General features: G+C 43.5%; 3 protein-coding genes across 3 annotated transcripts; 1 reads left to right on the top strand and 2 right to left on the bottom strand.

Annotated features, from left to right (window-relative positions):
* Positions 1-5,382: 5,382 nt before the first annotated feature.
* LOC143001493 (uncharacterized) lies at positions 5,383-13,781 on the top strand. Its single transcript, XM_076151124.1, has 17 exons — positions 5,383-5,585; positions 6,899-7,003; positions 7,646-9,120; positions 9,196-9,291; positions 9,418-9,640; positions 9,812-10,176; positions 10,290-10,427; positions 10,523-10,637; positions 10,751-10,822; positions 10,901-11,041; positions 11,200-11,313; positions 11,419-11,492; positions 11,586-11,690; positions 12,024-12,139; positions 12,270-12,408; positions 13,146-13,266; positions 13,467-13,781. The coding sequence occupies exons 1-17, from the start codon at positions 5,531-5,533 to the stop codon at positions 13,553-13,555; spliced, it is 3,543 nt and encodes a 1,180-aa protein (XP_076007239.1). The 5' UTR covers positions 5,383-5,530; the 3' UTR covers positions 13,556-13,781.
* Positions 13,782-14,157: 376 nt separating this feature from the next.
* LOC143001276 (UDP-glucuronosyltransferase 2C1) lies at positions 14,158-17,433 on the bottom strand. The gene is made up of 6 exons (XM_076150782.1): positions 16,005-17,433; positions 15,746-15,894; positions 15,518-15,649; positions 14,998-15,085; positions 14,683-14,902; positions 14,158-14,553 (listed from the first exon to the last, which is right to left on the bottom strand). The coding sequence occupies exons 1-6, from the start codon at positions 16,723-16,725 to the stop codon at positions 14,274-14,276; spliced, it is 1,590 nt and encodes a 529-aa protein (XP_076006897.1). The 5' UTR covers positions 16,726-17,433; the 3' UTR covers positions 14,158-14,273.
* Positions 17,434-21,965: 4,532 nt separating this feature from the next.
* Positions 21,966-22,304, bottom strand: tal2 (T-cell acute lymphocytic leukemia 2). Its single transcript, XM_076150615.1, has one exon. The coding sequence runs from the start codon at positions 22,302-22,304 to the stop codon at positions 21,966-21,968; it is 339 nt and encodes a 112-aa protein (XP_076006730.1).
* Positions 22,305-25,189: the final 2,885 nt, after the last annotated feature.

Raw genomic sequence — 25,189 nt, 5'->3', positions numbered from 1 at the left:
TGCGCATCTGAGGCCTTAAACCTGCCACAGAATTGAACCCACAGTCCCAATACTGACTTTGAGGATCATGTACCAAAGTTGGGAGTCGTAAGTGGAGCTGCTCATAAATGCTTTTTGGTTTTTGCAGTGCCTGATTAGCACTTTACCCCACAACAGGTTCTGACAGGGTGAGTAGACTAGAAAAGAAGGTGAAATATTTCCACTTAAAGTTTCAGCCTGAGGGTGCAGGACTATCACACAGGCTATCACCCACCCCCCTTTCATTAGGTGCTGATCAGAGGGACTAGCACATGACTTGAGCTGGCTTTTCCACATGAGCAATCAAATGCCTCTGTGGAGACTTCTGACTGTTTTGGAGAGACAGAACTCTTATCAACAGAGGGACCATGAGCAGACAACTTAACACTGCATGGCTCAGGAATAACATTCTCACCGTCGTGCAACTCAGTGACATGGGACACTACCATGAAAACTTCAGACATTTCCCATGTGCATGAATAAAGGTGTTCCATGCAATCAGAAGCGTGAGGAGAGACGGAGGGTAAGGGGAGGCATTGGCATGACAAAGCTCAGGGTGTACAGCAGAGACTGAAGATATTTTCTAAAATACCCAAGTCAACAACACAAATTAGAACAGTTTGAATAACTGTCAATTGAATTATCCTGCAGCACAGTCAGGTGTTTTTACAGGCAAAAGTAGCTCCAAATTTGAGTGTATGACAAGTATGAAAATGAAATCATGAGCAGCATTGTTACAACCCCCCTAAACTGATTAAATAATGATAGTAATAAATACATTTGCTCACCAGTCTGTGTAGACCAACTGCCAACTTCCATCCAAAAGGAGCTCAACAGGTCCTGGATACAAAAATGATCACTATCATGGTGTGATGGTTGGTACTATTCCCTCAACCTCTCCCCGTCTTCCATGTGATCCAGGGAGGAGTTCCAGAGCAACAACCACCAAGTGGGGCTGTATTCACAGATCTTGTGTTTTCAAGTATTTTCTTATGAGCAAAAATGCTCTTTGAAAAGTGGACTTTGTCCCTGTGGACCAATAATATGTGCGTCTTTGGATTTCTGTGGAAATCGTCCAACCAAGGAAGGAAGGAGCTCCTGTTCTAGAGGCTCAGCAGTATAATCCCAAACCATGTGAGAACAGTGAATTTACATGTAAAAACTAAAATCAGGTCATCACAAGTCTTTGATGGGATTAAACGTCTGCCAATGTTACTGTATGTTAACGGGAAACAGCATCATGAAGTCATCTTTACCGCATAATATGCAAAGATCAACAAAACCTCATGCTGCTCCTGAAGCCCACTCAGCCCCCCCCCCCCCCCCCTCACACACACACACACACACACACACACACACACACATACGGTCGGTTTGCTCATAACGTGGATATGTTGATTGCACGTTTAGTCTCATTTCAATTCCTTTAAAAGTTGGCACGGCACATTTTTCTACAAACCAGGAATATAAAACATGTCCGAGGCAAATGAGTGAAATGAAATGACATTAAAGTGAAGTTTCTCTTAGTTTGCTTATTTACCGGGAGCGTGACGCGGGGAGCACCGGCTTCATCACTGCAGCTGGGCGGACCGGCGGCGCGCTCGGTCCCGGGGACGCTTTTAAAGCTACAGGGCTGCGAGTTCAACGTTGAGAATCTTGATTAAAAAAAAGGGCGAAAGTTGAGATTTATACGCCCCCCCCCCCCCCTTTTTTTTGCATACTTCATGGCATTTGTCGCAGCAGAAGTATATCAAACTACATGTTAATTAGATATATTTCTGATCATCTATCCCACTCATATATGTAAATAGGGTTTGTTACATTTATTAATGACCACATAAGTGAATAAAAACAACTCATTAACTTCAGAATCAGCATTTATTGGGGTATGTAGTGATTTGCATTAGACTATACAGGTGTACCCAACAAACTGGTCACTCAATGCAAACATAAGATTATTGTCAAACCACTGTGAAAGATAACATGCAAGCTGTGCATCTGCCATTGCAATAGCGTCACTAATTTACTCAATTATGGTCTATTGTATATATAATAATGAATTTACTATATACAGTATTATGAATCTCACCCATGTGATGTCACTCTAATTAGGTTTAAAATACTTTAACAAATTGTTTGTCTGCCTGCCTTTCCCAGCAGGCTTTTTGACTTTGGTCACCAAGATCCTCCCGGCCTTTTTAGATGATGGTGTCTTCAGGACAGATTTCTGTTGCTTCCACTCGCACATCAGCTCCCGTCGAACATCCGGTGGAAGCTCAGAAAACACCTTAGGGTCCACATTTACTGGGAATTCACAGTCAGAGCACTGTGAGGATGTTGGCTTTGCTTCCTCCATGACTCTTTGATTAGGAACTGTGCTTGTGCCTGGAGGACAGTAGTGATCCATGGTGGCCGGTCTGTCAGATGAAACTAAAGTACTTCTAACCTCTTTTCTGCCTTTGAGAGCTTGTGACTCAGTCATTGACTGTAGAACTGGCTGGGAGGGTGGGGGACAGTGCGCAGGTGAATTACTTGATAGTTCAACAATACCATCAGCAGGAGCGGAAGGACTGGAAGGAGGTATGAGGTGACTGGGAAGGGCATTTCCAAAGGCTGGAGTCAACAGCTCCTTCTGGATTTCCTCAGCATTGACCCTGAACTCTTCAGGGTCAATGCTTGGGGGCAAATGAACCATTGACTTCAGTGAGTGACTCGTGTCGTCAGTGTCTGACCCCACTGTGCTGCAGGACGCTTTCAGAGTCTGTGGCAGTCCTACAGGGTTGACAGAGCTCTGCTTTGTTAAGAATCTATGTAAAGTTCCTTTTTCCCGTTGAAGGGCTGCTGTCTTTTGTACAGTATGTTGAGTATTCACACTGTTTGTGCTGAACCAATCGTTCGTGCTGTGACTATCCCCACTTTGAGAGGAATCTTCCTATTGGACAATAAAGAAGAAGGAGCAAAACTGAATATCAGAATTTTTCAGAACTGAAGACTAATGATTATGGATACAAAATGGATACAAAATAGATTAAATGACTTTTACCTTGTCTTGTGGGGAGATTTGTGTTTTTCTGGGAGATACTGTGCTATGTGTGAAGAAGGAGCTTATGGAGCCCTTTGCGTCGGCTGCAACTCCTCTGGCTTGCAGATTAGTGAAGCACACGTTAATGAGGGTGAGGTGGAAGGCTTTGCTCTTGTCCACCATCTTGTGGAAGAGCTTCATAGCCAGAGACACCAGATGGACCACAGCATCCTCACTGCTGCCTAACAGACACGTTACAGGAAATGGTATTTTTATGGTACAAATTAAGATTATGAGAACAATACTATCTTTGTGCGAGTCATGAATCCTTAAATGCACAATTGAAACTCTAAAAACAAGGACACATAGTTTTCAAAGTCACTCTGACAGCAATGGCTACTTCTGTTGGAGAAATTTAGAGTTAAACAAAACATGATAAAACATCGTAAAGCTGTGTATTGACAAGATCACCTTCAAATTTGCAGTGTTGATCCCAAGACGCAGCTGATACATAAAGTCTAATTTAAAGCCAAATATAAATAAGATGGATGGATGTTAAGAATGCTCCAATCATTGGTTATGTTTTGATGTACATCTCATCTCTCACAGGAAACCAAAGAAACGTCAGTGGTCTTGTGATATTCCATAAACCTTACTTAAGGTTTTGCTTTTTACAACACAGAAAAAGATCTTCATACGTCTGAGCTCTGTACGTCTGTCTCCTGGTGTCCAAGCTTACCACATGTGATCTTCTGCTGTATGTGGTTAGGTATGGGACACTGCCGGCTCTCCCGACTGAACCACTTGTTGGTTGTTGAGTATCTGCGGATCGACAGTCTGAAGGTTTGAGGCTGCCTGTCGTCATTGTTCATCCTTTTCAAACACACGGCAGAGGTTAGATTCATAGGCTCATGGCCCGTGTTCCACAGATTAAAGCAATCAACTCTGAACTATGACATTGTCGTGGTTTCCCATGCATATTGTTGATACACATAAGACCATGAGTATGTGACAAATTCTATGAAAGGGTTAAAATGATTGATCCTGGTCAGAATCTGCCATTTATTTGATATGAGGACAGACTGTTGCACTCACATTCATGTTATAATCACATCGGAAAGTTGCTCTACATACATCTTCTGCTTAGAGATGCATAATTAAAAGTGTTAATACATTATTCAGCATTATGCTAGGTAAAGTCACTGTGTGGCGGCCAAACTGACAGATGAATTTTAGGGTTTAAAAACTGCACTGGTGTCTGTGCTACCCTGAAACTGGAGCCCGTTTGAAGGGGTTAATAGGCTGTGAGGTTCACCCACCTCTCCACTAGACTGTTTAGGAGGTCTTCAATCTTTTGCAGCACGTCTTTAATTGATGACATTTTCTTGAATGAGTCTTCATCACTGAGAGACTAACACACACACAGGATTAAGGCAGAAAACATTGAGTCATGTATTTCTACACAACAATTAAATGAGGTAAAATTCACTGATGATGGTGATGTTATCTGTGAAGTGTGTCTCTTTTAACAGCTTGCTTCCTAATCGCATTTATAAGTATGACTGTATTTAATGCCTGTGATGGTTTCAGGGCCATCCTGTCCTACCTGAGGAGGGCCAGTAGGGTTGATAGGTGACTCATCAATGCCAAGGGCTAGATTCTTCAAACGCTGGGCAATGGAGCCTCCAAACTCTCTCACCAAGTCAGCCAATGGGAAGAGCTGCAGGTCCTGCACACTGACCAATCCCAGGGCCTGAAGTCTCTTAGCGGTTTGGTGCCCCACCCCTAAGAAGACACACATTTAGAGGAAAAAATATTGAAGGCAGTAATCTTTGCTTATATTCTCATGTCAAAACCTGAAGCAAAGGTTTCAAACCGTAAATTGCCTTGCCTTGCCATGAACAGAGACAAAGTAAATTACACATCAGCTTCTGTACCTGGCACTTTGCGAAGACCACTCAAACAGCCCATGATATCAGCAATGTTATGGGGCAGCAGTGTGGTTTGCTGGTTCGGTTTAAAGGTGCCTGACACCAGTTTGGCCAGAAGCTTGTTGGTGGCAATGCCAGCACAGCCCGTCAGGCCCAGTTTACTGTGGATGGCTTCTCTCAACTCTGCTGCAATATGTGAACCTACAGCCAAACGTGGATGATCACTGGCTTTAGCATCACCACCTGGTCAGAAAAAACCCAAGAGCTTATGATGAATACACACTAACTCAGAAAATGTAAAAGTCGACCTCCATTTTCCACTAAGGAAGTGAAAGTTCAAGGCAAATTTCAACATAACGTCTTTCACAGCTCATTTCCTGGTTTCCATAACCCAGGTGCATGCACATCTAAAGCTACACACAGGGAGCATACTCACTCAAATGGTTGTAGACATGGCCGTGGAATGAATAGTTATTCGTCTCTGGTGTCTGTGTCAGCCTTCTCTCTACCATCTCTGTTATATCCATGAAGTTCTCATCAAATCCAAGCCTCTCTACTGATGGACAATAAGACATCAACAGCGCTGAATAAAAGACAAGAAAAGACAAAGCAAGGTAAACATCTGTTCGTGTCAAAGAAATGGGTGCCACGAGGCAGAGCCTGGAGGAGGTAAATAGAGAGAGAGGCTTTTTTTTAAAAAAATAGGTAGACATTACTAACAATGCTTGGGTTCACCTTGAATATTCAGCAGTGTCTAGTAGTTTATTTGCCATCTACTACCTGTGACTTTGTAGGACATTTCCCGGTAGTGTGTCAGGTCCTCTCCATTAACCAGCACCAGCTGAGGACATTTCTCCTTTGCATCAGTCACAGACATCAGCTTGGTGACTCCTTGCTCCCTTGCCACATAGTTACACGTGACTAGGATGTACTTCTGCTGAATACCTGATGAGGTTAACAAAGATTAGAAGTTACAATGGTAAAGTGACTTTGTTATACCTATGACTACCTAATAAACAGATTTAAGGGTAACATGAGTAAGTAAGTCAGACATTTAATAGAAAGATGAAGCTGAATGTCAACATTGTCTATTATATCTGCAACAGATAGAATGTTTAACAGTAAATGAGTTTACCTAAAGGCACATGCCTCAGTGTCGGGTTTCTGATCATTTCCACCTGAGCATAGAAGCAGTCCATGTCAAAATGCAGAATGACTCTGTTTGGAAGTGTTGTTGGTTGTTTCTTATTGGGGCTGGGCGCTGAAACATTGACAAGTGTCAGTAAATATTTGACGTGAATCACACAAGTAGCTGACAGGCAGAGCTGCGTTATCTTCCGTCATTAAGTTATTGACACATAATTTTTGGAGGCTGTTTGTTTACCAGAAGCAGCAGCTGGGCTGACTGGTGTTAAGTCCGTCAAACTGCTCTTCCACTCCACTTCGTCCTCCTCCACCTCATCGTCGCTGTTCTCCATTTCAAACATCGCTGAAATGTTATTTATACGTCCATGGACACACCACTAAGGCAGAAAACACTAGTGTTATGGTGAAAACGAAAGCGTCCCGGCACATTTCCTCGTTCATTGTGAGTCACACTTCAGTTATGTGTTGTAGTGCCATCTGGCGACCGGGAGGCGTTATTACTGCAACACAATAAACGCGAATCTAAGAACAACTATTGTTTTAATTTAGAAAGTAAACCTTAATTTTCTTAAATCGTGATAATTTTAATTAGTTTGCTATGTTATCACTGGCTCGCGCGCTAAACTGAAACGATAAAATAGCGGCAGGTGTGACGTCACCCCAGGTTGATTTGCCTCCACCTGTGAGCAAGAAAACAAGCTAATTAAACCAAACGGGTGTGTGCGTTTGTGAGAGAGATTAGTGCTGATGTTTCCCTCGTCTGGTCTCTTTGCCGACATAGCTTGTCCCTTCTCCAAACGTGGACTTTGTGAGCGTCCTCATTGTTTCTATCAGCATGCTGCAAAAGTGGAGGACATGCTTGGTGCCTACGACGTCGAATGTGCAGGTAAGGGGCTGAACTAAGTTGCTAGAGTCAAGTGCGAAAGTCTCCCTAAGAATTCTGATATTTCCACAAACAATAATACGGAAATAGCACAATTGTCCAGTGGGAATTATCAAAGTCTTTCCGAGTCAAAAGGTCAGGAATCAATGATGTTAAAATCCCAAGTCCAGTCATCCAAAACAAGTCCAAACTCCTGCTTATGGGGATATACAACAAGCTAAAACGTGAAACAATCCACTTTCCAATTCAAAAAACCCCACACAAACTAATGAGTACACTAAATTTGAGACAAGTAAAACCGTCTATTTGTTCTAGATGGACTACGATTTCTTTTAGCTTGTAGGATGCACGGCTTGTGTTGGCTGGACTTTAAATTTGCCCTGATTAATTACAGCCTTACAATTAGTCTACTCTGCTGTTGTTGTGGCTCATTAATTAATATTATTTGATGGAAAAAAAGGTGAAATAAATGTTCAGTAATATCTGCTTATTGCACAACATGACTAAACTGTTGAGTGGAAATGAAGCCTTTGCATGTCTGTCCATTGATTTATATTTGCACTTGGACATTTCTTCAGTCTCATTAGTTTAATCTCTGTGTGTTAATCTCAAAAATGGCTACCCATCTGCTCTCTGGACTACCAGTGGCGTCTGAGACCAACGACGGCTGCCTCCAGGAGCTGGAGCGGCTCAACAAGGAGATAGAAACTGTGAAACATGAAGTAGAGAAGGAGCAAAGGCGTCTGTCGCGCTATCGGACGGAGCAGACAGAATGCAAGAACAGCTCGTCCAACCCCAGTGATTCCAAGAGGGATATGGCTGGTAAAAATGCAGACCGAGATTCTTGTAGGCCGCCTGTGTCAACAGACTTGAGTAAAACATGCTCCAATGCAAAGAAGTATGTGATTGACAACTCAAAACCAAGGACAGATTTGGAGTATGACCCTCTGTCTAACTTCTCTGCAGACTGGCGCTCTTACAGCTCAAGTAGGGGCCATAAAGTAAAAAATGGAAACGGTGTGAAACGAGCAAGAGATGCTGTGTACAACGATCAAAAGAAGCCACTCGGACATCCAGCCCAGTTTTCCCAATCTCCCTCTCTGGAGCTACTGGATGATTCAAGAGAGGATGATGTGCTCGTCATCGACATCCCTCCCTCGCCTGAAAAAAAACGCGGTCGAGCTCAGAAACCCAGCGATGATGTTGATGTTGGCACGTCTGTGGATTTAGTTGAGGACCTCATGGAAGACAAGTCGGTGCCCATTACAGTTGATTCTCCACAACTGTGGCTAGCAGACCATGAGGCTTTCAAGGTCGCATCTCCATGTGTAGCAGCAGTTGAAGATCAAAATCTTTGTGGCGCCAATGATAAAGATCCTTCAAATCTCTCTGAAATCAAAGATGATGAAAATGAAACGGTCGATGTAACTGTCATTGATTTATCCAAATGTTTGGAGGAGCTGAGAAGTAGAAGTTGCAATCAGACCAACTTTCAGACCGCTGACACTGTAGTGGAGAAGAGTCAGGAGGGTCAAAGTCTTTCTGTGCTCACAGACCCTCAAGATTCCAATCATAACAGTCTGATGGTTGAAGAGGAGGTGAACAAATTTTGTAGCGAAATATCTCGTGAAATGCCCCATCGCCTTGGTAACGTGAACCCATTGCAGCCATGTAGTGTTCCACAAACATTGCATGGTGATCAACATGCAAAGCAATCCCAGAAAAGTGCAACATCAGCGGTCTGCTCTAGGCAGAAGATGTCCAGCCAGACCAAAGGACAAATGCAGGATAAAGCTGCTGTTAACCAGAATTTGGCTGAGAGTCACCTGGAGCATACAAACGCAGTTTCAGGCAGCAGCCAATATCAGAGCGATCATGTTCCATTGGCATCTAACAAATCGCATTTACCAGCTGAGTCTTCGTCTACGACCCCTGAGCAGCTTTCAGTGCAAACTACCCATAAAGAGGTCATTGTGATTGACTCCAGCTCAGAGGAGGAGGCGGAGCTCAACTATTCAGACGTGGACATGTCGGACAGCGACCCGATGGAGGAATGTTACAGGATCTTCATCGAGGCGAACAAGGAGGAGAAGGCCAACGCAGAGCCAACGCACACGCCTGTAAGTATCACAAAGAAGTCTCATACTGTGGTGGGAGAAAGCATGTCTGGCAGATTAAACAGCCATTTTCTTTAGGTGAGCTGTGTGACTGAGGAGAAGCTGGCGGTAGATGTCAAAGCCCAAACGTTGCCAGGAAAGAAGAGGATTGCTCATGAAGCTGAACATACAGAGGTACACATACAAAAAGTGCTGGTATTGGAGCAAGATCTATCCCACAAACACTTGTTGCGACTCCCTAATATTCCAAGTATGAGGCATGTGTTCACTGACATCCTTTCATGCGCACCGGCCCAACAGATGGTCAGGCCACAGCCGCAGGTGCTGGTTCCCCTGAGGGTGGCGCCGGCCGTCGGCCCCGCCCCCCAGCCATCGGCCCTGCTCAGGATCCAGCAGGTCCAGCAGAGAGCCTTGACGCTGAAGGCTGCGGTGAAAGGAGGTCAAGCTTTTGTCTCCTCCGCCTGCCCGAGGAAGCCAGAGACCCTCATCCCAGTGAACAACCCGGCTCCGGCCACACAAAACGGCAAGTATTGGCCGGTTGTACTGGACTTGGTTGTGAACATGATGATGATGGAGATTATGATGATGGAAATTGATATTTATAGTAGATCTAATGTCTTTTAAAGGGCAAATGTCCACCTTGTGGTGTACTTTAACAACTGTATACAATAATCAGAAGTGTCTCTCCCTCCAGCCAGCATGAGCTACATCTCACTGGGGACGGGGGTCATCAAAGTGGGTCATAACCTGCACTTGATCCTGCCAGAGGGCACTTTCCCCCTGTCAGTCGCTTCTGGCGTCAGCAGTCCAGGGACTCCCGTCTTCACTTCGGTAACTCCAGCCCTTACCACAGTGACCTCAGTCCTCACCCCCATCGCTCAGGTGCTTAAAAGCCCACTGGTCCCAAAACCAAAATACCAAGCGGTGGCACACAGGTACTGCACGGCTCCTCCGATCATTATTCCCCCGCTGGGCCGTAAACCTTGCCTTACCTCCGCATTTGCGTCAAGTCCAGTCGGCTCGTCTGGTTCTCAACCTGCCGCCCATGTCCCTGCAAAGGTAAGAAACTACTGCTATTACTATAGTGTCCCGGGGTCAAAGACTCCAGTTGGAAATGTCCAATCCATTAAATACTGACAAAAAATTAATGTTCTTTATTACATTTTTTGGAGCTGATGCCTGCTAAACGCAAAGTGAAGCAGCATTGTGAAACGGTCAAAGTGCCCCATGATGTCAGGCAGCGGTATGTCAACATGTTCACAGAGGAGTTCCTCAAAACGACGGCTAATGTTAACGATGCCTTTGAAAAGGTGAGGATGCTGTGTGTGTGTGTGTGTGGGGGGGGCGGGGGGTTTCTATCAAAGGTGCAAAATGGATAACTACACACTCATTATGAATGTTTCAGGCACTTTCTGAGGAGAGGACCGTCTATAATCGCAGCGTGAACAAGCTCAAATATCTAAGTGTTGCTGTGAACGCATTGAAGAGGCTGAAGAACCAAAGTGTTCCTGCTGCCAAAGGTGAAACTCCAGAGAATATGCAGGAAACCCCATAACTGCTCACTGTTGGTCCATACAAGACAATCACGTCCATGTATTTACTTCATTTCAACGTTGGTGTGTTTCTGGAGCAGATGACGATGAGGTCACCACCCAGAAACCCAGAGGCAATATTCCACTTAACAAGAAAATGTTGAATGGAAATGGTGAGTGAGCGTTTCCTTCCAACACACGTTGCCAAATATTAGTAGAGTTTGTAATTATAATTTGTTTGTCTTTTGCAGCTGACCTGCCATTGTACGAGTGTTTCAAGGACTACGCTTTGACTGAGGAGATGCTGATTGAGAGCAACTATCCCCTCCAGCACCCAGAGAAGCCTGGTAGTGCTGCACTTTTTGCTGACAATAAAAAGGGCAAAACGGATTGTAAGTATGTGATAAACAATGAAGTCTACACAATGCTATGCTTCTATTTCATTACGATCATTTCATCACTAGAGGGCGCTATTTAGTTGTCCTGTATGTGCCAGAGGTGTTTTTCTCTGCACGTTTCATTGTGATACCGTCTGCTTTGCGGGTAAAAGCCTTCAAAAGGATCTGCTGCAGATGTGGGGCCACTTACTCTGTGAGCCAGACGGGCAAACACACCCGGAAGGAGGAGTGCAATTACCACTATGGTAAAGGAGTGAAGAGGAAAGGTCAGTCTGCCATATTTTCTGCTCCATTTATAGTAGGAGACGCTGTAACTTGGGTGATGCTGTTGAAACCTTGTCTAATCATTCAGCTTGTTTTCAAACTTGTAGTCCCAGGTGGTGTTGAGACCCGCTACAGCTGCTGCCAAGGAGTCATGGGGTCATCTGGGTGCCAAACCTTTAAGGTAAAGTAGGCGAGAATAGACTTTAGACATAAAATGACATATGTGCTAGGATTTAATGTGAGTGCATATTTGTTTTTTCCTTCCTGTCTCCAGCTGCATGTCCACGATGCCGTTGGCCTGGATGGGTTCGTGTCGACGCTCACCAGACTTCCCTCAGATTCGAGCTGTCCTGGGGTCTATGCTGTGGATTGTGAAATGGTGATGTCATTATTCTCTCTGGACTCGCTCATTAATCTCATGCTTGTCGTGCACCACATGTTGTCTTATTGTTCAAGCCCTCCGTTCTTTTAGAATACAACCAGAAAATAAAAAATGACAAGTAACACAACCAATGCATGCTATTTAACACGGGTTGTTAAAGAGACACTTCACACCAACTTTTCACTTTTTTTCTCAGACTCATGAAGCTGATTTTCATTTTCCCTAGTTCCCCAATGGGCACAGCAATCATATAAAAAGAAAAGTGTAATCTGCAGGCTGCTTGCATTACACACGTTTTTGTTGCACATTGAATTGTTTGTTTGTCTCCAGTGTTACACCATTCATGGATTAGAACTTTCCCGAGTGACGGTTGTTAACTCTAGTCTGCAAGTCATCTACGACGTATTTGTCTCGCCCGATGATGAAGTCATCGACTATAACACCAGGTAGTGCAGTAAACCTTGTCCTTCATTGTCTTAATCTGATCAGACATCCTGGTGTATCTCCATGTCATCTCTTCTTTGAGCTCTGCCTAGTTGCTCTATCATCAGCTCCATTTGATGTCTATCTGTCTAGATTTTCAGGCATCAGTGAGGAGGATGTGAGCGGCAACCACACCTCCTTCAAAGAGGTGCAACAGACCTTACTCGGCTTCATCAATGCCGACACCATCCTGATTGGACATGGCCTGGAAACACACCTCTGTGCTCTGAAGGTGATATCCTATAAATAAAGCAGGGACTGTGTGCTTCATCTCACAAAGCTGTTGTGAGAACGTGTGTGTGTGTGTGAATGCAATGTTTACATGGATGCCTCAGCCTTTCAGCAGGAATGAGACCTGTCCCATTACTTGTGTAAAACATAATTTCAGCCCTGTAGTTTAGAAAATGCACAGACCCTTGAGGCATTGCGGATGCCATGTTTTCAAGACAGTTGATTGAAGAAAAGACAGACTTTTTTGTACATAGTAGTAGATTATAAGTACTGGGGTCATCTGGGTGTACATACTTATCAGTGTTTCCTCATGTTTTGATGAGGGGCTTCACACAGCAATGAGGATCAAACATTGACTTGACAGGCTCACCTTTGCACAGCTGTAGACCTTTGACCGGGAAAAAATAATTATCTACTGCATCCCCCCTAATTCAGCCTTTTAGAACAAAACTGTTGTTCAAGGTGGTTTATATTTGGTTAAATACTAAAAATGACTTGTTTTTTTCCCCCTGCCAAGAGCTCAAAGGAGACCAGACCATCTGCCAAACTAATGTCAAACTCAGCATTTAGTAAAAATGACCAGCACGGACACGTACATGCATTACACAGAGGGTAGAGACCTGATGTCACCTGACAGTTAATGGACAATCCTGCACTGTGCCGATGTTAAATGACTGTTTGGCCCGACTTTGTTTTCCCCCTTCCTAAGAGTTTCAGATCTCTTCCTGTACACTATAGTTGATCCATGGGACGGTGGTGGACATATCTGTGGTCTTTCCCCACCGTCTGGGCCCCCCTCATAAACTGACCCTCAACCAACTCACGGCAGATCACCTCAGGAGGATCATCCAACAGAGTGGTGGGTCATCCCGGATCATTAACGGCCGCAAAGTGTCTATTTCACCTATGTAAATGAAATCCCTTCACAGCAAATAAAGGAAAAGGGCATTATTAGTAGATCAGAGACTGAAGATGCACACAGTACAACCCTTTCATGAACCAGTAACACTGCTGTCATGAGTCATTGTTTGTGTTTTAATACAATGCTGTTCCTCCCAGTTTGTGGACAAGACACTGCCGAAGATGCTGCTGCGTGCATGGAACTTATGTTATGGAAGGCGAAAGAAGATGGAAAACTTAAGAAATAACGGGAATAAAGCTAAATGTTACTCATAGATGGAAATGTTGTGCTTGTGCATATTGTAATGGCTGTTTATTTAAGTTGCAGTATATAACTTGAGTTATGTTAATTATTTTGCTTGTGGAGTTTGATTTGCAGCCTCTTTCTCTCTACTTTCAATATTTTTGTTGCACTGCTGTTAAACGTTTGAAGTGGGTGTGATTGGTATGATCCAAATAAAAGCACACAATAAGGCCTTGTGATTTATTTTTTCCATATATATTTTTCTCCACTTGCCTATGAGTGTTCATCTTTAATGTCTGGTAAATTGGTGTCAGGTGTATGCAAATTAAGTGCACACCTGTCAGCAATTGCACTAATCACCAGTGAAACATCGAGGAGCAAACAACAAAAAAGTCAATTTATAGGAAAACGAATCCATGGCTTTTCTTTGGTAAGTCCACATATTCTCTTTCTTCATGTCTTGCTGACGAACGGTTTGAACAAAGAATTGTCAAAGTGCATAACAAAATCCTGCAGATTAAGAGAAGACTTTCTACATTAAACATAAGGGATTTGTTTTGTTTTGGTTAATCACTTTGAGAATGATAATGGCACAGGAAGGCGATATGAGGGTCGGCATCAAATCCACATTTATACAGTATGTACCTTTAGATAAATACAATGATGTTTGCTTGTTGATCTGCCTGGGCTTTACTGTCATTTGTTATTTTCCTGAGTCGGTGTCACTCAGCTTTTCTCTTTGTCTTTCTTCTGCAGCACCTCCGAAGGCAGAAGCTGCAGGTCTTGACGAAGACCAGAATAAGGATCAGAGCAATGGTGAGGAAGAAGACCAGGACATCGAGACAGTGATACTGGTACCAGGTAAGCTCATGGGCCTTGACCCTCAAGTGCTTTGCCCCTTTGTGTCTCAAGGTGTGCTCGATCCAGAATACAGCCTCATCCAGCGGGCTAATCGGCCTGTCATGGTGGATCCTGGACAACCGCATGATGTTCTCCTTGTACCTGTTAACATGATTATGTTGTGGAAATTTAAATGAATAATAACCTTTTTTTATTGCTTTACCACCAATAGCAATAGGAAGATTGCCACATGAAATGGCATTATGAGGAATGAATGCTAAGTTAACTCACGATGGGTCATTAATGACAGTATTGATGGTGTCTCTGAAATCCTCAGTCGTCATGAGGTTGATGCTTGTGATGATTGCGGCTCCCTTTTCCTGCATATGGATCATGTTGTGTGGCTGGTCGGCAAACAGAGGAATGGCCACCATGGGAACGCCATGGTAGATGGCCTCATACATCCCGTTTGTGCCACCGTGGGTGATGAAGGCTTTGGTCTTGGGGTGACCTGATGGAGCCAAAACATTCTATTACCTTTTACTAATCACACTTTCCTTTTAGAAGTAAATTGTTTTAGGCATATTCCAAAGTAATGTGAGGTACCGAGCAGGTCATTCTGAGGGATCCAGTTGTATAGTCTAGTGTTGGAACCCAGAGTCTCTGGTTTTTCTCCGTCGTATCTCCACAGCACCTGTTAAAACCACCATTCAAAACAAATAGACTCCTTTCATCATTTGTCATTCTCATGTCCTCTACAAACAACTTGATTCAACTGAAATGATACAAATTAACAATGTCATGTTGCATCTTCAACAAAAATACATTAGTCTTTTGCATTTTTTTTTAGCATATTGTTTATATTAAACACTTTCTGAAGCATAGATATATTTTGCATCACCTAATAATTCATCATCAATAATTACCAATATAGAAAATTTCCTTGTTTTACAACCTTTGCTGCCAGAATATAAACACATTTGATTTGTAGCTTATGCATTCAAACGTGCTTGTAGTCTTTTAAACCGCATGAAGCCCAGAATGAGCTTGGCAATAAAAACTCATATAAAACTATGAATAAATAGGTTAAGGTTCATTTCAGTACATTTCAAGATTATCATCTGACCTTCTGTGGGATCTGAGCAAGAGCAGAGGCTATCATGTTTCCCTTCTCTCTTGTGACGTTTCTGACCATGCTCCCAAGGCTGAAGACCACTATGCCATCATCACCAGAGCTCTGCACAAACTCCTCTATATCCTGCAAGAAGATCAGTCTCATGTCGATGCGACCCATAATGCAAGAAGAGAATCTTGTAGCCCTTGATGAGGTTGTAAACAGTGGAGATGATCGTACCTCAGGTAAGGGTTTGGCAGGTCTGCAGTGAATTCCACCAACAAATTTAAAGTTGGGAAGGAAAGGACGAGGGAACTCAAAATCCCAGTAGGTTCGCATCAACCAGATGTCTGCTTTACCCAGTAGCTCGCAGGCACTGGTGGGCTTCCCTAACAAAATTCAAACATGTCATCAAAGTGTTGATGTACAGTCCCGGTTACAGTTACATCATACCAACTGAAATATCTCGCTGCTAAGGAAATGGAGCAGAGTTACTCACCTAATACCTTGCTGTAGTATCTATCTACATCTTTCCAAAAAATAGTATTCAGCATGATGTCATGAAAAGCGTAGAAGAGAAAGTTCCACACTCTGTCCATGAAGTTCATCCTGTCAGTTAGTTTGCTAATCGCAGCAGGGACAAAGGATGGCGGTGCAGGGAGATGAGCACACTGCCGTTCAAAGATGTGGGCTAAGCTAAATCGCAACGACGCCACAAAAGGAACATTCAAGAGCTCTGCCAATAATTCGCTGCCAACAAAGATGATGTCAGCCAAGACAAGGTCATAATTGGCCTCCTTCAGCCTTCTCATGATGCTGTCTGACTTAACTACGCCATTGACGTGCTGTAAAGCAAAGTCGATGTCCCTTTTGAAGAGCTCGATGAATCTGGTATACATCTGCAAGTAGCTCATGTGATCCATCTCATACATGGAGAAATGAAGGAAGTCCTCCATGAAATCTTCAGGGCTCTCCAGCGATGTGACGTTGAAGGGTACAAAGTGGTAACGGGAAGCCTCACTCGAATTCATAAACATGGAGCTGCTGGGGACCAACACGTCCACCTCATGTCCCCTGTCAATCAGAGCATCCAACACAGGCTTCATGTTGATCCAGTGGCTGCCCTCTGTGTACCACACCAGAATCTTCGCACTGTTTCCATTCCGGGCCATGCAAAGTATGAGCAGCAACCAAACCGGTAGACACCGGCTGTAAGCCATGGCTGCAGTGTGAACAGGGCACTGACCCGTGATAGCCTTAACTTTGAGTCTTTAGAAATTATTAACCTCACAATGTTGAACTTTGCACATGTGTAACCTGCATTGTGCTTTGTTCAATGATGAACTTGCATCTGGGATGAAACTGCTTTTATTGTTCGGCATCAGAAGACATTGTTTCTCATATTTCTCAAGTGTATCAAAACATGTTAAAACACACTATATAAAACAAACCAGACAACTCGCATTCAACCAACTGTACCCAATTCCTCTTTTAGCCACAAACCCTTGAGAAATAACCCCCCGGGGCCATGAAAGCTACTGCACCCCGAACGTATGACAAATCTAAGAATAGCATGCTAACCATCCCAGGAGCTAAACACACAATACACACGAACTTCAGAACACAAATACACAACAAATAAGCACCTGTATGGGTCGGGAACAACAACAAAATTCAGTCCGCCTAAACAGAATACATTTCAAATTGAAATATACATTACTACAGTAAAAACATGCTTCCAGGGCAAAAGAAAACACATCAAATAAAAGTTACAAAACAATGTACATCACACAACTACGAACCATAAGGGAGGTTATCGATAATATCTCACAATATGGTACATATAACACATGCAATACAACGAAAATAAGATTAAATTACATTTATTGCGGACCTTATTTCTGTGAAACTCACCAGCAACAGAAGACATTGTTTCTGCCGCAGGCTACCCACAATGCAACTGACGTACCCTAACTTCCACAATAAAAGTCCTGACCCATTTCTGCAGGATGTAACAATATGTTATCTATATAACTGAATTATTTATTAACTTAACTTATTAACCCGTTACACTCCGCAACAGAAGACTTTGTTTCATTCCAGATGCAAGCTTGTCAAACAAAACACAACGCAGGTTACACATGCACTCAAAGAATGACTCATTAGATAGAAGTCACAGCCTTTAGTGCTCATAGTTGAAAGGTGACAGCTTTACATAAAACTCAGCATGTGAATAAAGCAGAGCAGGCTTGAAAACCTGTCTATGTGGTTTTCGAGCTGAAAGATAGATGAGTGAGATATACAAAAGCAGTAAGCCACATCCCCGTTTTGCCTTGGACAACCTCATGACTCACTGCACGCTTTCGCCACACCCCTCCAACCCCTGTACACTGTGAATGTGACAGGGCCACATGTGGCGTTTGAGGGAGGGGAAGTTGCACAACAAGGCTGAACTGACTTACAGATATACTTTTGTTCAAGCTTGGGGAGTAACGGAATGCGTGTAACAGCATTATGCCATCGGGAAAGAAAAAAATACTGCTAATACAAAACTTCATGCTGTCACAGTTAAAGAAAGAGTCGTAATGAGAGAATGTATACATTTTGTAAAGATTTGTGTTACAAGCAGGATTACAGTTAAAAATGAACAATTTTGCCAGAAAAGAAAATAGGATTCTGATTTGTCTCCTAGGATTTTAAGAGCAAACAGATTCTGTTAAAAAATGCACATGTTTTGTCCATTTTTTGTTTGTTTTTAAGACGATGTCTACTATTAGAATGAGGCAGCTGATTTCAGAAAGGAACAGGGGGCTGCAGGGGTCAGCACGGGGGGGTCTACTGCGCATTTAAGGAGCCAGTGACATGGCTGTTGTTCCTGGGAAATGACACCTTCGACTGTGAGGGCGTTTAAATCTTCCTCTTGGTGGTTTGTCCCCCTCATTAACATTGGAGATTTCTTTTGACGCTGCATTCAGGCGCGTCTGGAAAAACAAAAACCATTTGAGTGTGAAATTCAATAGCCTGTTGAGGGAGTTGACCATTCATACGGTCCAAGTGTCCCCTAGTGGTGCGATGAAAGTGAGAAGAGAAGTAACTGAACTTTGGCAATTGAGCTGATAGGCGTCTGTGTGTGTCACATTTCACACATCAGCTGGTTTTTGCTTCATCACAGCCTCCTCATGGTTGTCTAATGGTGGCTGGATCTCATTCTCCTTAACCTACCCTCCAAATTTCAAATGTGCAGATAGCACTGTTTTTTCTGGGGGTTTTAAGGGCAATTCTGGTGGAAGAAAAAATTACATAAAAAAAAATGAAATAACCAGAGCAAAAACAATAGTGTTTCAGCACTTCATACTGGACCGCAATAAGAACATATAATAACAACACCTTTTAAATTAAGGGGTTGTCCAACTTCGACTTCCTACATGTCATCAACATGCCGAAAGACAAATAACGCTTCAGTGTTCCTCTTGTGTCAAGGTGCTACTGTTCTCTGGTATAGAGTTTGACATCTAATTTTCTTGGGAATTCTGCCATCTTATTACTCCCCCCCCCCCTCTCTGTCTCTCTCTGTCTCTCTCTGTCTCTCTCTCTCTCTCTCTCTCTCTCTCTCTCTCTCTCTCTCTCTCTCTCTCTCTCTCTCTCTCTCTCTCTCCACCACAGAGTGAGGGTTACAGCGTATTGCTTTTTGAAGTAGATATTTGCATAATCAGATTAGAATGTGTGATTGTCAGTGGACACCCCCATCAGAGGGTGCTCCAGAGGAGAGAGGGTGCTGTCCAGCTCAACAATGGAGGGACTCCCCTCCTCTCTAGCCCTCCAAACTAGCCTGCACCTGCAACCCACCCACCCACCCAGGCTGCACTTCAGCTATAGGACAGTCCGCACTCAGAGGGAATGACTCGCAAGCTGCAGTGGGAGACGGAGAGAGGAACTGCGAGGGAGGGCTTTGAGTGCATGATGGGAGTGGGAGGGCAGGGGTGAGCTGAACTATTTAAACATGCAGAGTGTGAATTGGCTTTAAGGGGATAAAGAGCTCAGGGCCTATCGGTTGGCACCCAACTCCAGAAATTCTTTTTCATGGGCGCCTCAGCCGGGAGAGCGCAGGGCTGCCTGCACTGATCTGGGCCATTGTGATAACAGATTCAGACAGTGTGCTAGACGCTGATAAGGAAATGTGCTCTCAATAGACGATTACCCGAATACTTGGGACAGAATAGTCAATCAGACAAACATGCGTGGTGGAGGAAACAAGCAGCATACAGATTTGTTATTATTTTCCATACGGAGCTTTTATAATCCTAGAAATTGAGGTCAAAATAATTCTCATATGGTGATTGAATGATGGTTTCCCAGCTTGGCAGGTTGTGCGTCAGTGCCATCACACGCCGCCCTATGCAATTTCAAATAATGACCCAACATCATCATGTTCGCATCAATACAGACAATATTCATTTGGCTGGGCAATATTTTAAGCTTCGGTTATTTACATTTACCAGGAAAATGTCTCCAATGCTGCTGCTGATGTAGCAGGTTGTACAATGTTAATTCTGCCAGTATCATATGATTTATTTTGTATTTGCTTGGGATTACAACTCGTCACCTGTCTGTTCCCACAGGCATTTAGTGAGTGTGTCCAGCTGCCCTCTGCGCCATTTACACACCATTAGCCTCTTTAACAACCCTAAACCAGCACACTGTTTACTCTTCAGCTCAGTTAGTTTGCAGTGCTTTTGCTCAACGCAGGGCACATTTCCACCATCACAATAGGCGTTTAGCCATTTAAATGTCTCAGTGTAAACAGCTCTTTGCTGGTGACAAAACAAGTTTCCTTCTGTTCATTCCCACGCTGCTTGGATTTATCTTGTACACTAACTCAGATTTGGTTGTGGTAATAGTTTTGGATCATGAGATGCTGTAAGGAATTAATTGTTGGGATCTGCCAAAGCTGTTGTCTCTTTTCTTGCAGATTTAATTATGTCCTACATATTGTATGTATGGCAGCATTAGTAGAACATTCTGTTTATACTGTAATTAAGTAAAGTAATGTTTTTTAACTAGGATCCCTCAATGGTTACAGTACGTGATCCAAATGTAAACTCAAGCCGTTTCATTCAAACCGCAGGATTGGAAGTAACCATCTATACTTTCAATATTGCAATTAACAACCAATATGTTCATTTATAAGTCAAATTCTTCACTTAAGTATTTACATAGAAACGTACACATGCAAAAAGAAGGATTGGGAGTCCATGTGCATGTCAGTGGTCAGTGTTTGACTCCAGAATGACCTCTAATCCTTGGGCCAGAAGTTAAGCTGCCACTTTCTCCACTCACCTCTGTGGCCTCTGGTCAGTGGACAGAGGTCAGAGGTCAAAACCATCATCACAGGACCTGTAGCGGACAAACGTCGCTGAGCTTATTGAGCAAGAACAAAAAGTGACACTTAGGCAGCAGCTGTATTTTTCACTTCAGCGCTGCTTGTTTGAAAAAAATCCCATTACTACAATTCAGAAAACAGTTTTATTAACAAATCATTTATTAAATAAATAGTTCAAATAAATAACATACTGTGTATTCACAAACAAACAAAAATCACGTACAAAAGAGGTATCGGAAGATAATTAACACAGTCTTCACAGTAGACAATCAATTCATAATCTTTGGCTATATGACATGCATATTGTACAAAAGGAGCAAATAAATAAACATTGAAATGAGGAGAAAACAGTGTGAAGAAGAGGATTGTCGGTCTGGCCGAATCCAATGTGTCACAAATGGATAAGCAACAACTATTAAGTTATTGTTATAATAATAACAAAGGTAGAAAACACGGTGTAGGAGAATGCCTCTTCTGAATGCACACAGCCATAATAAGTTAAGATACATTAAAAGCAAAGGTAAGATTAAGTCTCCTCAAAAAAAGTAGAAACAGCATGTCGATGAACAAAAAGTGCCCCTGGCTTTTTCAGGACGATTCCAGTCTGAGAATAGGCTGAGCTGTTATCTAGTCAAATGCTGTGGTGACTATCATTTGAAATGAGAAATTCCTTAATCCACTCCATTTTCCTCAGTGGCAAAACTCACTCATATTGCAAAACTAAATTAGTTCCAGTTAGGCTGGCAACACAGAATATTAACATGAGGACATCAAGTCCATTTAGCACATCCAAGTTTTTTTACATCCATGCAGAATACAAATGAATTTTCACCTGCAGATAATATTTTAACACTGATCAGTGTGGTGGCCGTATCCACAGTGTCACTTGGAATCCACAAATATCACACGATATTGCATCTTCTGCATTGACACAAGGGTCACAACCACCTGACTTGGCCAGTGGTGACAAATGCAGAAACAAAACTGTAGCGGTGAGAAAGGACGGGTTGTGTTTTCACGCCCAGAGTTGGAGAGGGGGTCGGAAAGTTTACTCCAGTGTTTTTTGGTGGCTGTGGCAATCTACCAGGCCTCTGAGCTGCCACAGCTGGATCCAGGGGACGTAGCGTCAGTGTCACTACTGAGGGCCCACGGGTGAGGAGGGGAGTGCAGCCGCTCCACGTTGCCCCTGAGCAGCGTGAGCAGAGCCGTGGAGGAATGGCTGACCGGCTGGTCGCTCTGGTTCTCCAGCAGCTGCACCAGGAAGTTGATGTAGCGCATGGCCAGACGCAGGATCTCGTTTTTGCTCAGCTTCTTTTCCGGGGGATGCGTGGGGATGAGCTTGCGGAGATCGGCGAAGGCGGTGTTGACGTTGTGCTGGCGCCAACGCTCCCGTGTGTTGGTGAACACCTTCCTGGTCATGGTGCTTAGGTGGCTGGCTGGATAGATGAAACAGAGAGTTGATGTCAGTGGTGAACACAGCAGGGAGACACATTGAAGACATTTAAGGCATTTATTCATCTTTTTCATTTATTTATTCTATTTTGTTATTCTATTCTGTTTCATTAAGCTGACATTTTACATTTTAAGAAAATATTTGTTCATTATTAAGAGGCATTTTGGTTCATCGAGGCAGCAGTTTTATCAAAAATGTATTATCAGCTATCAGCAACAAACGGCTCCAAATGTCCCTCTGTCTTCCAAAGCCAAGAACAAACGGACATCAAAACCTGTTTTCCATCGCTATAGTTTCAGGCAAAGAGTGCATTCAATTTGTGGTGATATTTTGTACATGCCTGTGATAAGTATAAGATAAGGTATGGCCTTAAAAACGGCACAGCTCTTAGTTCTTACCTGTACACTTGTGTTTGTGTGTGAATGAAGAAGAGTGTGCGTCCTCCACAGGTCAGCGGTGTCCACTGCTGCAGTAGTCCGACGGGATGTCCACTCAGTTTTGTCTTTTCATGCTCACTGAGAGATCGTTCTGAGGCAGAGTGAGAGAGAGCGGAGGAGAGAGAGAGAGAGAGAGAGACAGAGAGAGAGAGAGAGAGAGAGAGAGAGAGAGAGAGAGGGACAGGGGAGTGGGAGACAGAGATGGGGGGAAGACAGGCTGCTGCATGCTCGCATCTCACATTTTATAGCAGGGTGAACCCTATTGTGTGACGTGTGCTGTCGTCGAGCCTCTGCGGTCTGTGGCATTGTGGGAGGTTTGGCTTTAACTCAGGAGTGATTGTTTACACCAGGCCGAGGTAAACCCCCCCCCGCCCCCCTTCCTCCCCCAGTATTTATGCTTTAAACAAAGACTCATCCTTGGTGGCTTGGCGATTACATCATCCATACATTGCTACTGGAAATGATTTTGGTAGGTAATTCCATGCGGCGTTGGAGGTATTCGGGCTCCTTTGGCAGCTCTCATGAATCAACAACCTTTTAAGTGACTATTTGTGCAGCTTTTATGATTCATTGCTGGGTTAATCCTTGAAGGTTAGCACTAAAGGTGACAAATAAATTCCCATTGAGGTCAAACTGAGACGTTCACCTCTCTGATCCTTCCCTTACTGTTGTGGACATTTGTTCCTTTCTATGCCTCTGACATTAAGGCATAGACAACCCTCCCTTCCTGTCCACCGTGGTAAAGACCTTGATATCACTTGCTGCAAGACCATTGAATCCAGCCTGATTGGACCACAAAAGGTAAAAATACCATATCCAGATTGACAGTTGAACAATATGGGTTTTGTTATGACTATGGTAATCTTGTTGAGCCATTCCAAGGGCCACACATAAATTACAGAGGAAACGGGGCGAGCGCAGCGTCCTGAATCACAGGCGTGGGTGCAGGCTACCTCTCTACAACCACTCCTCACCACTCCCCTCCCTCCCTCCCTCCCTCCCTCCCGCCCTCTTATCTCCTCCCTCGCCTCCCACTTTCAACCTCCGTTCAGATCAAAAAAATGTCTAGTTTAACCAATTGTCACTGTTCTTTTTACACCCTTCAAGTGTTGTTTCAAAGACGCAGCCTTCCATAAAAGTCTCTCTGTGTGGAGTAGGAATTTACATAATCCGATTAGGGGCCGGGATTAACGCCGGGCCTAGAGAAGAACCCCAATGGGAGCTGTTTCTGAATCGGCCATTCATTGGCGTTGTGGTTCGTCCAAGGAGCTGCACCTGCAGGCCAAGGCTCCATGCAGCCTCCACTGCAGGCTGCAGCTCCACAGATACTGCATGAGGGCATTTAGGCCCGTTTGGTGCCCTTCAACGCACACACACACAGCCAAGTGATGACACACAACCTGGTATTATTTCTCTGATATGCAGGTATAGCACAATTAGACTGGCAGTTTATTTCACAACAGTAAACCCCCCTTGTGGGAACACGTGGAATCGACCATGTTACACATTTTGATGTGTAAGCAAACAGGATGCGATGACTCACGTCTCCTCCATGCAGCCACAGCAGCGCTGCTAAATCATGGGAAGGATTTATGTTATAAGACTCATGGTTCAATTCTTACCAAACAACTCCAGTCAACCTGCAACTTAAGAGAAGAGTACAGAAGAGGAAAAGAGTTCATTCATCCAAACTCAGCAATCGTATCCTTATTTGATTAAATATGGCTGAGAATTCCACTAATCTCAAAATAAATGATCTCACGCATTCAGGTTCCATTGCCAGTGATGTTATAACAGAGGTCTCTTTACTGTTTGCTTGTCCACACAATAAACTAGAGACTATTGATTGGAGAGGAGACCTCCAACAAGGCAGAACCAGCCAAGACAGATCACACTGTTCTAATAATAAACTTATTGATGGTGTATCCTAGGATAGATGCGCCTGATGGCTTCATTGACATTACCTTTGAAGTTTTGAAATAATATAAAAAAAAGCCTTCTTGCAATGTTAACAAATCATTTAAAAATCTAAATGTAACTGGTTCATCCCTGGTAACTTCTTACATCATCTCTAACCTCGGTAGTATTTCTAGTTTTTGTATATGTGAGTGAGTTGGTGGAGTGTGTGTGCTTTACATTACTTGTGCCTTCTTCCCCTCATTAGGTTTGTGTTGACAAATGATATGGCTTCTCCGAGAGTTAGATGATTTTTCTTTCAACCATAAAATGTAAGAACAGTGTAAGGGGGGAAGAAGAGGCGGTGCACAGGTGACAGTTAGCTGCTGCCTGTGATTACAGATAGCAGCAGTCTGACCTTAACAGGCTGTTTAAAGCTGGATGCTACAGCTGTTATTTCCCACTATATTTCTCCTGTCCCATTCAGTCCAGGACCAAAGTGTAGTAGAGAACAATTC

The sequence above is a fragment of the Genypterus blacodes genome, unplaced genomic scaffold (genome assembly GCF_046128005.1).
Source record: "Genypterus blacodes isolate CSIRO-AG114 ecotype Tasmania unplaced genomic scaffold, CSIRO-AGI_Gbla_v1 ptg000053l_1, whole genome shotgun sequence".
NCBI classification, from domain to species: Eukaryota; Metazoa; Chordata; class Actinopteri; order Ophidiiformes; family Ophidiidae; genus Genypterus; species Genypterus blacodes.
This window is presented reverse-complemented; position numbering and strand designations above follow the sequence as displayed.

Coding starts and splice junctions, on each gene's coding strand:
- LOC143001493 (XM_076151124.1), top strand. CDS start 5,531: ATGGACAATAAGACATCAACAGCGCTGAATAAAAGACAAGAAAAGACA. Junction 10,177..10,289: donor CCGCCCATGTCCCTGCAAAG/GTAAGAAACTAC, acceptor CATTTTTTGGAG/CTGATGCCTGCTAAACGCAA. Junction 10,823..10,900: donor GAAAATGTTGAATGGAAATG/GTGAGTGAGCGT, acceptor TGTCTTTTGCAG/CTGACCTGCCATTGTACGAG.
- LOC143001276 (XM_076150782.1), bottom strand. CDS start 16,725: ATGGCTTACAGCCGGTGTCTACCGGTTTGGTTGCTGCTCATACTTTGC. Junction 15,895..16,004: donor ATACTACAGCAAGGTATTAG/GTGAGTAACTCT, acceptor GAATTTTGTTAG/GGAAGCCCACCAGTGCCTGC. Junction 15,086..15,517: donor TTGCTCAGATCCCACAGAAG/GTCAGATGATAA, acceptor TGGTTTTAACAG/GTGCTGTGGAGATACGACGG.
- tal2 (XM_076150615.1), bottom strand. CDS start 22,304: ATGACCAGGAAGGTGTTCACCAACACACGGGAGCGTTGGCGCCAGCAC.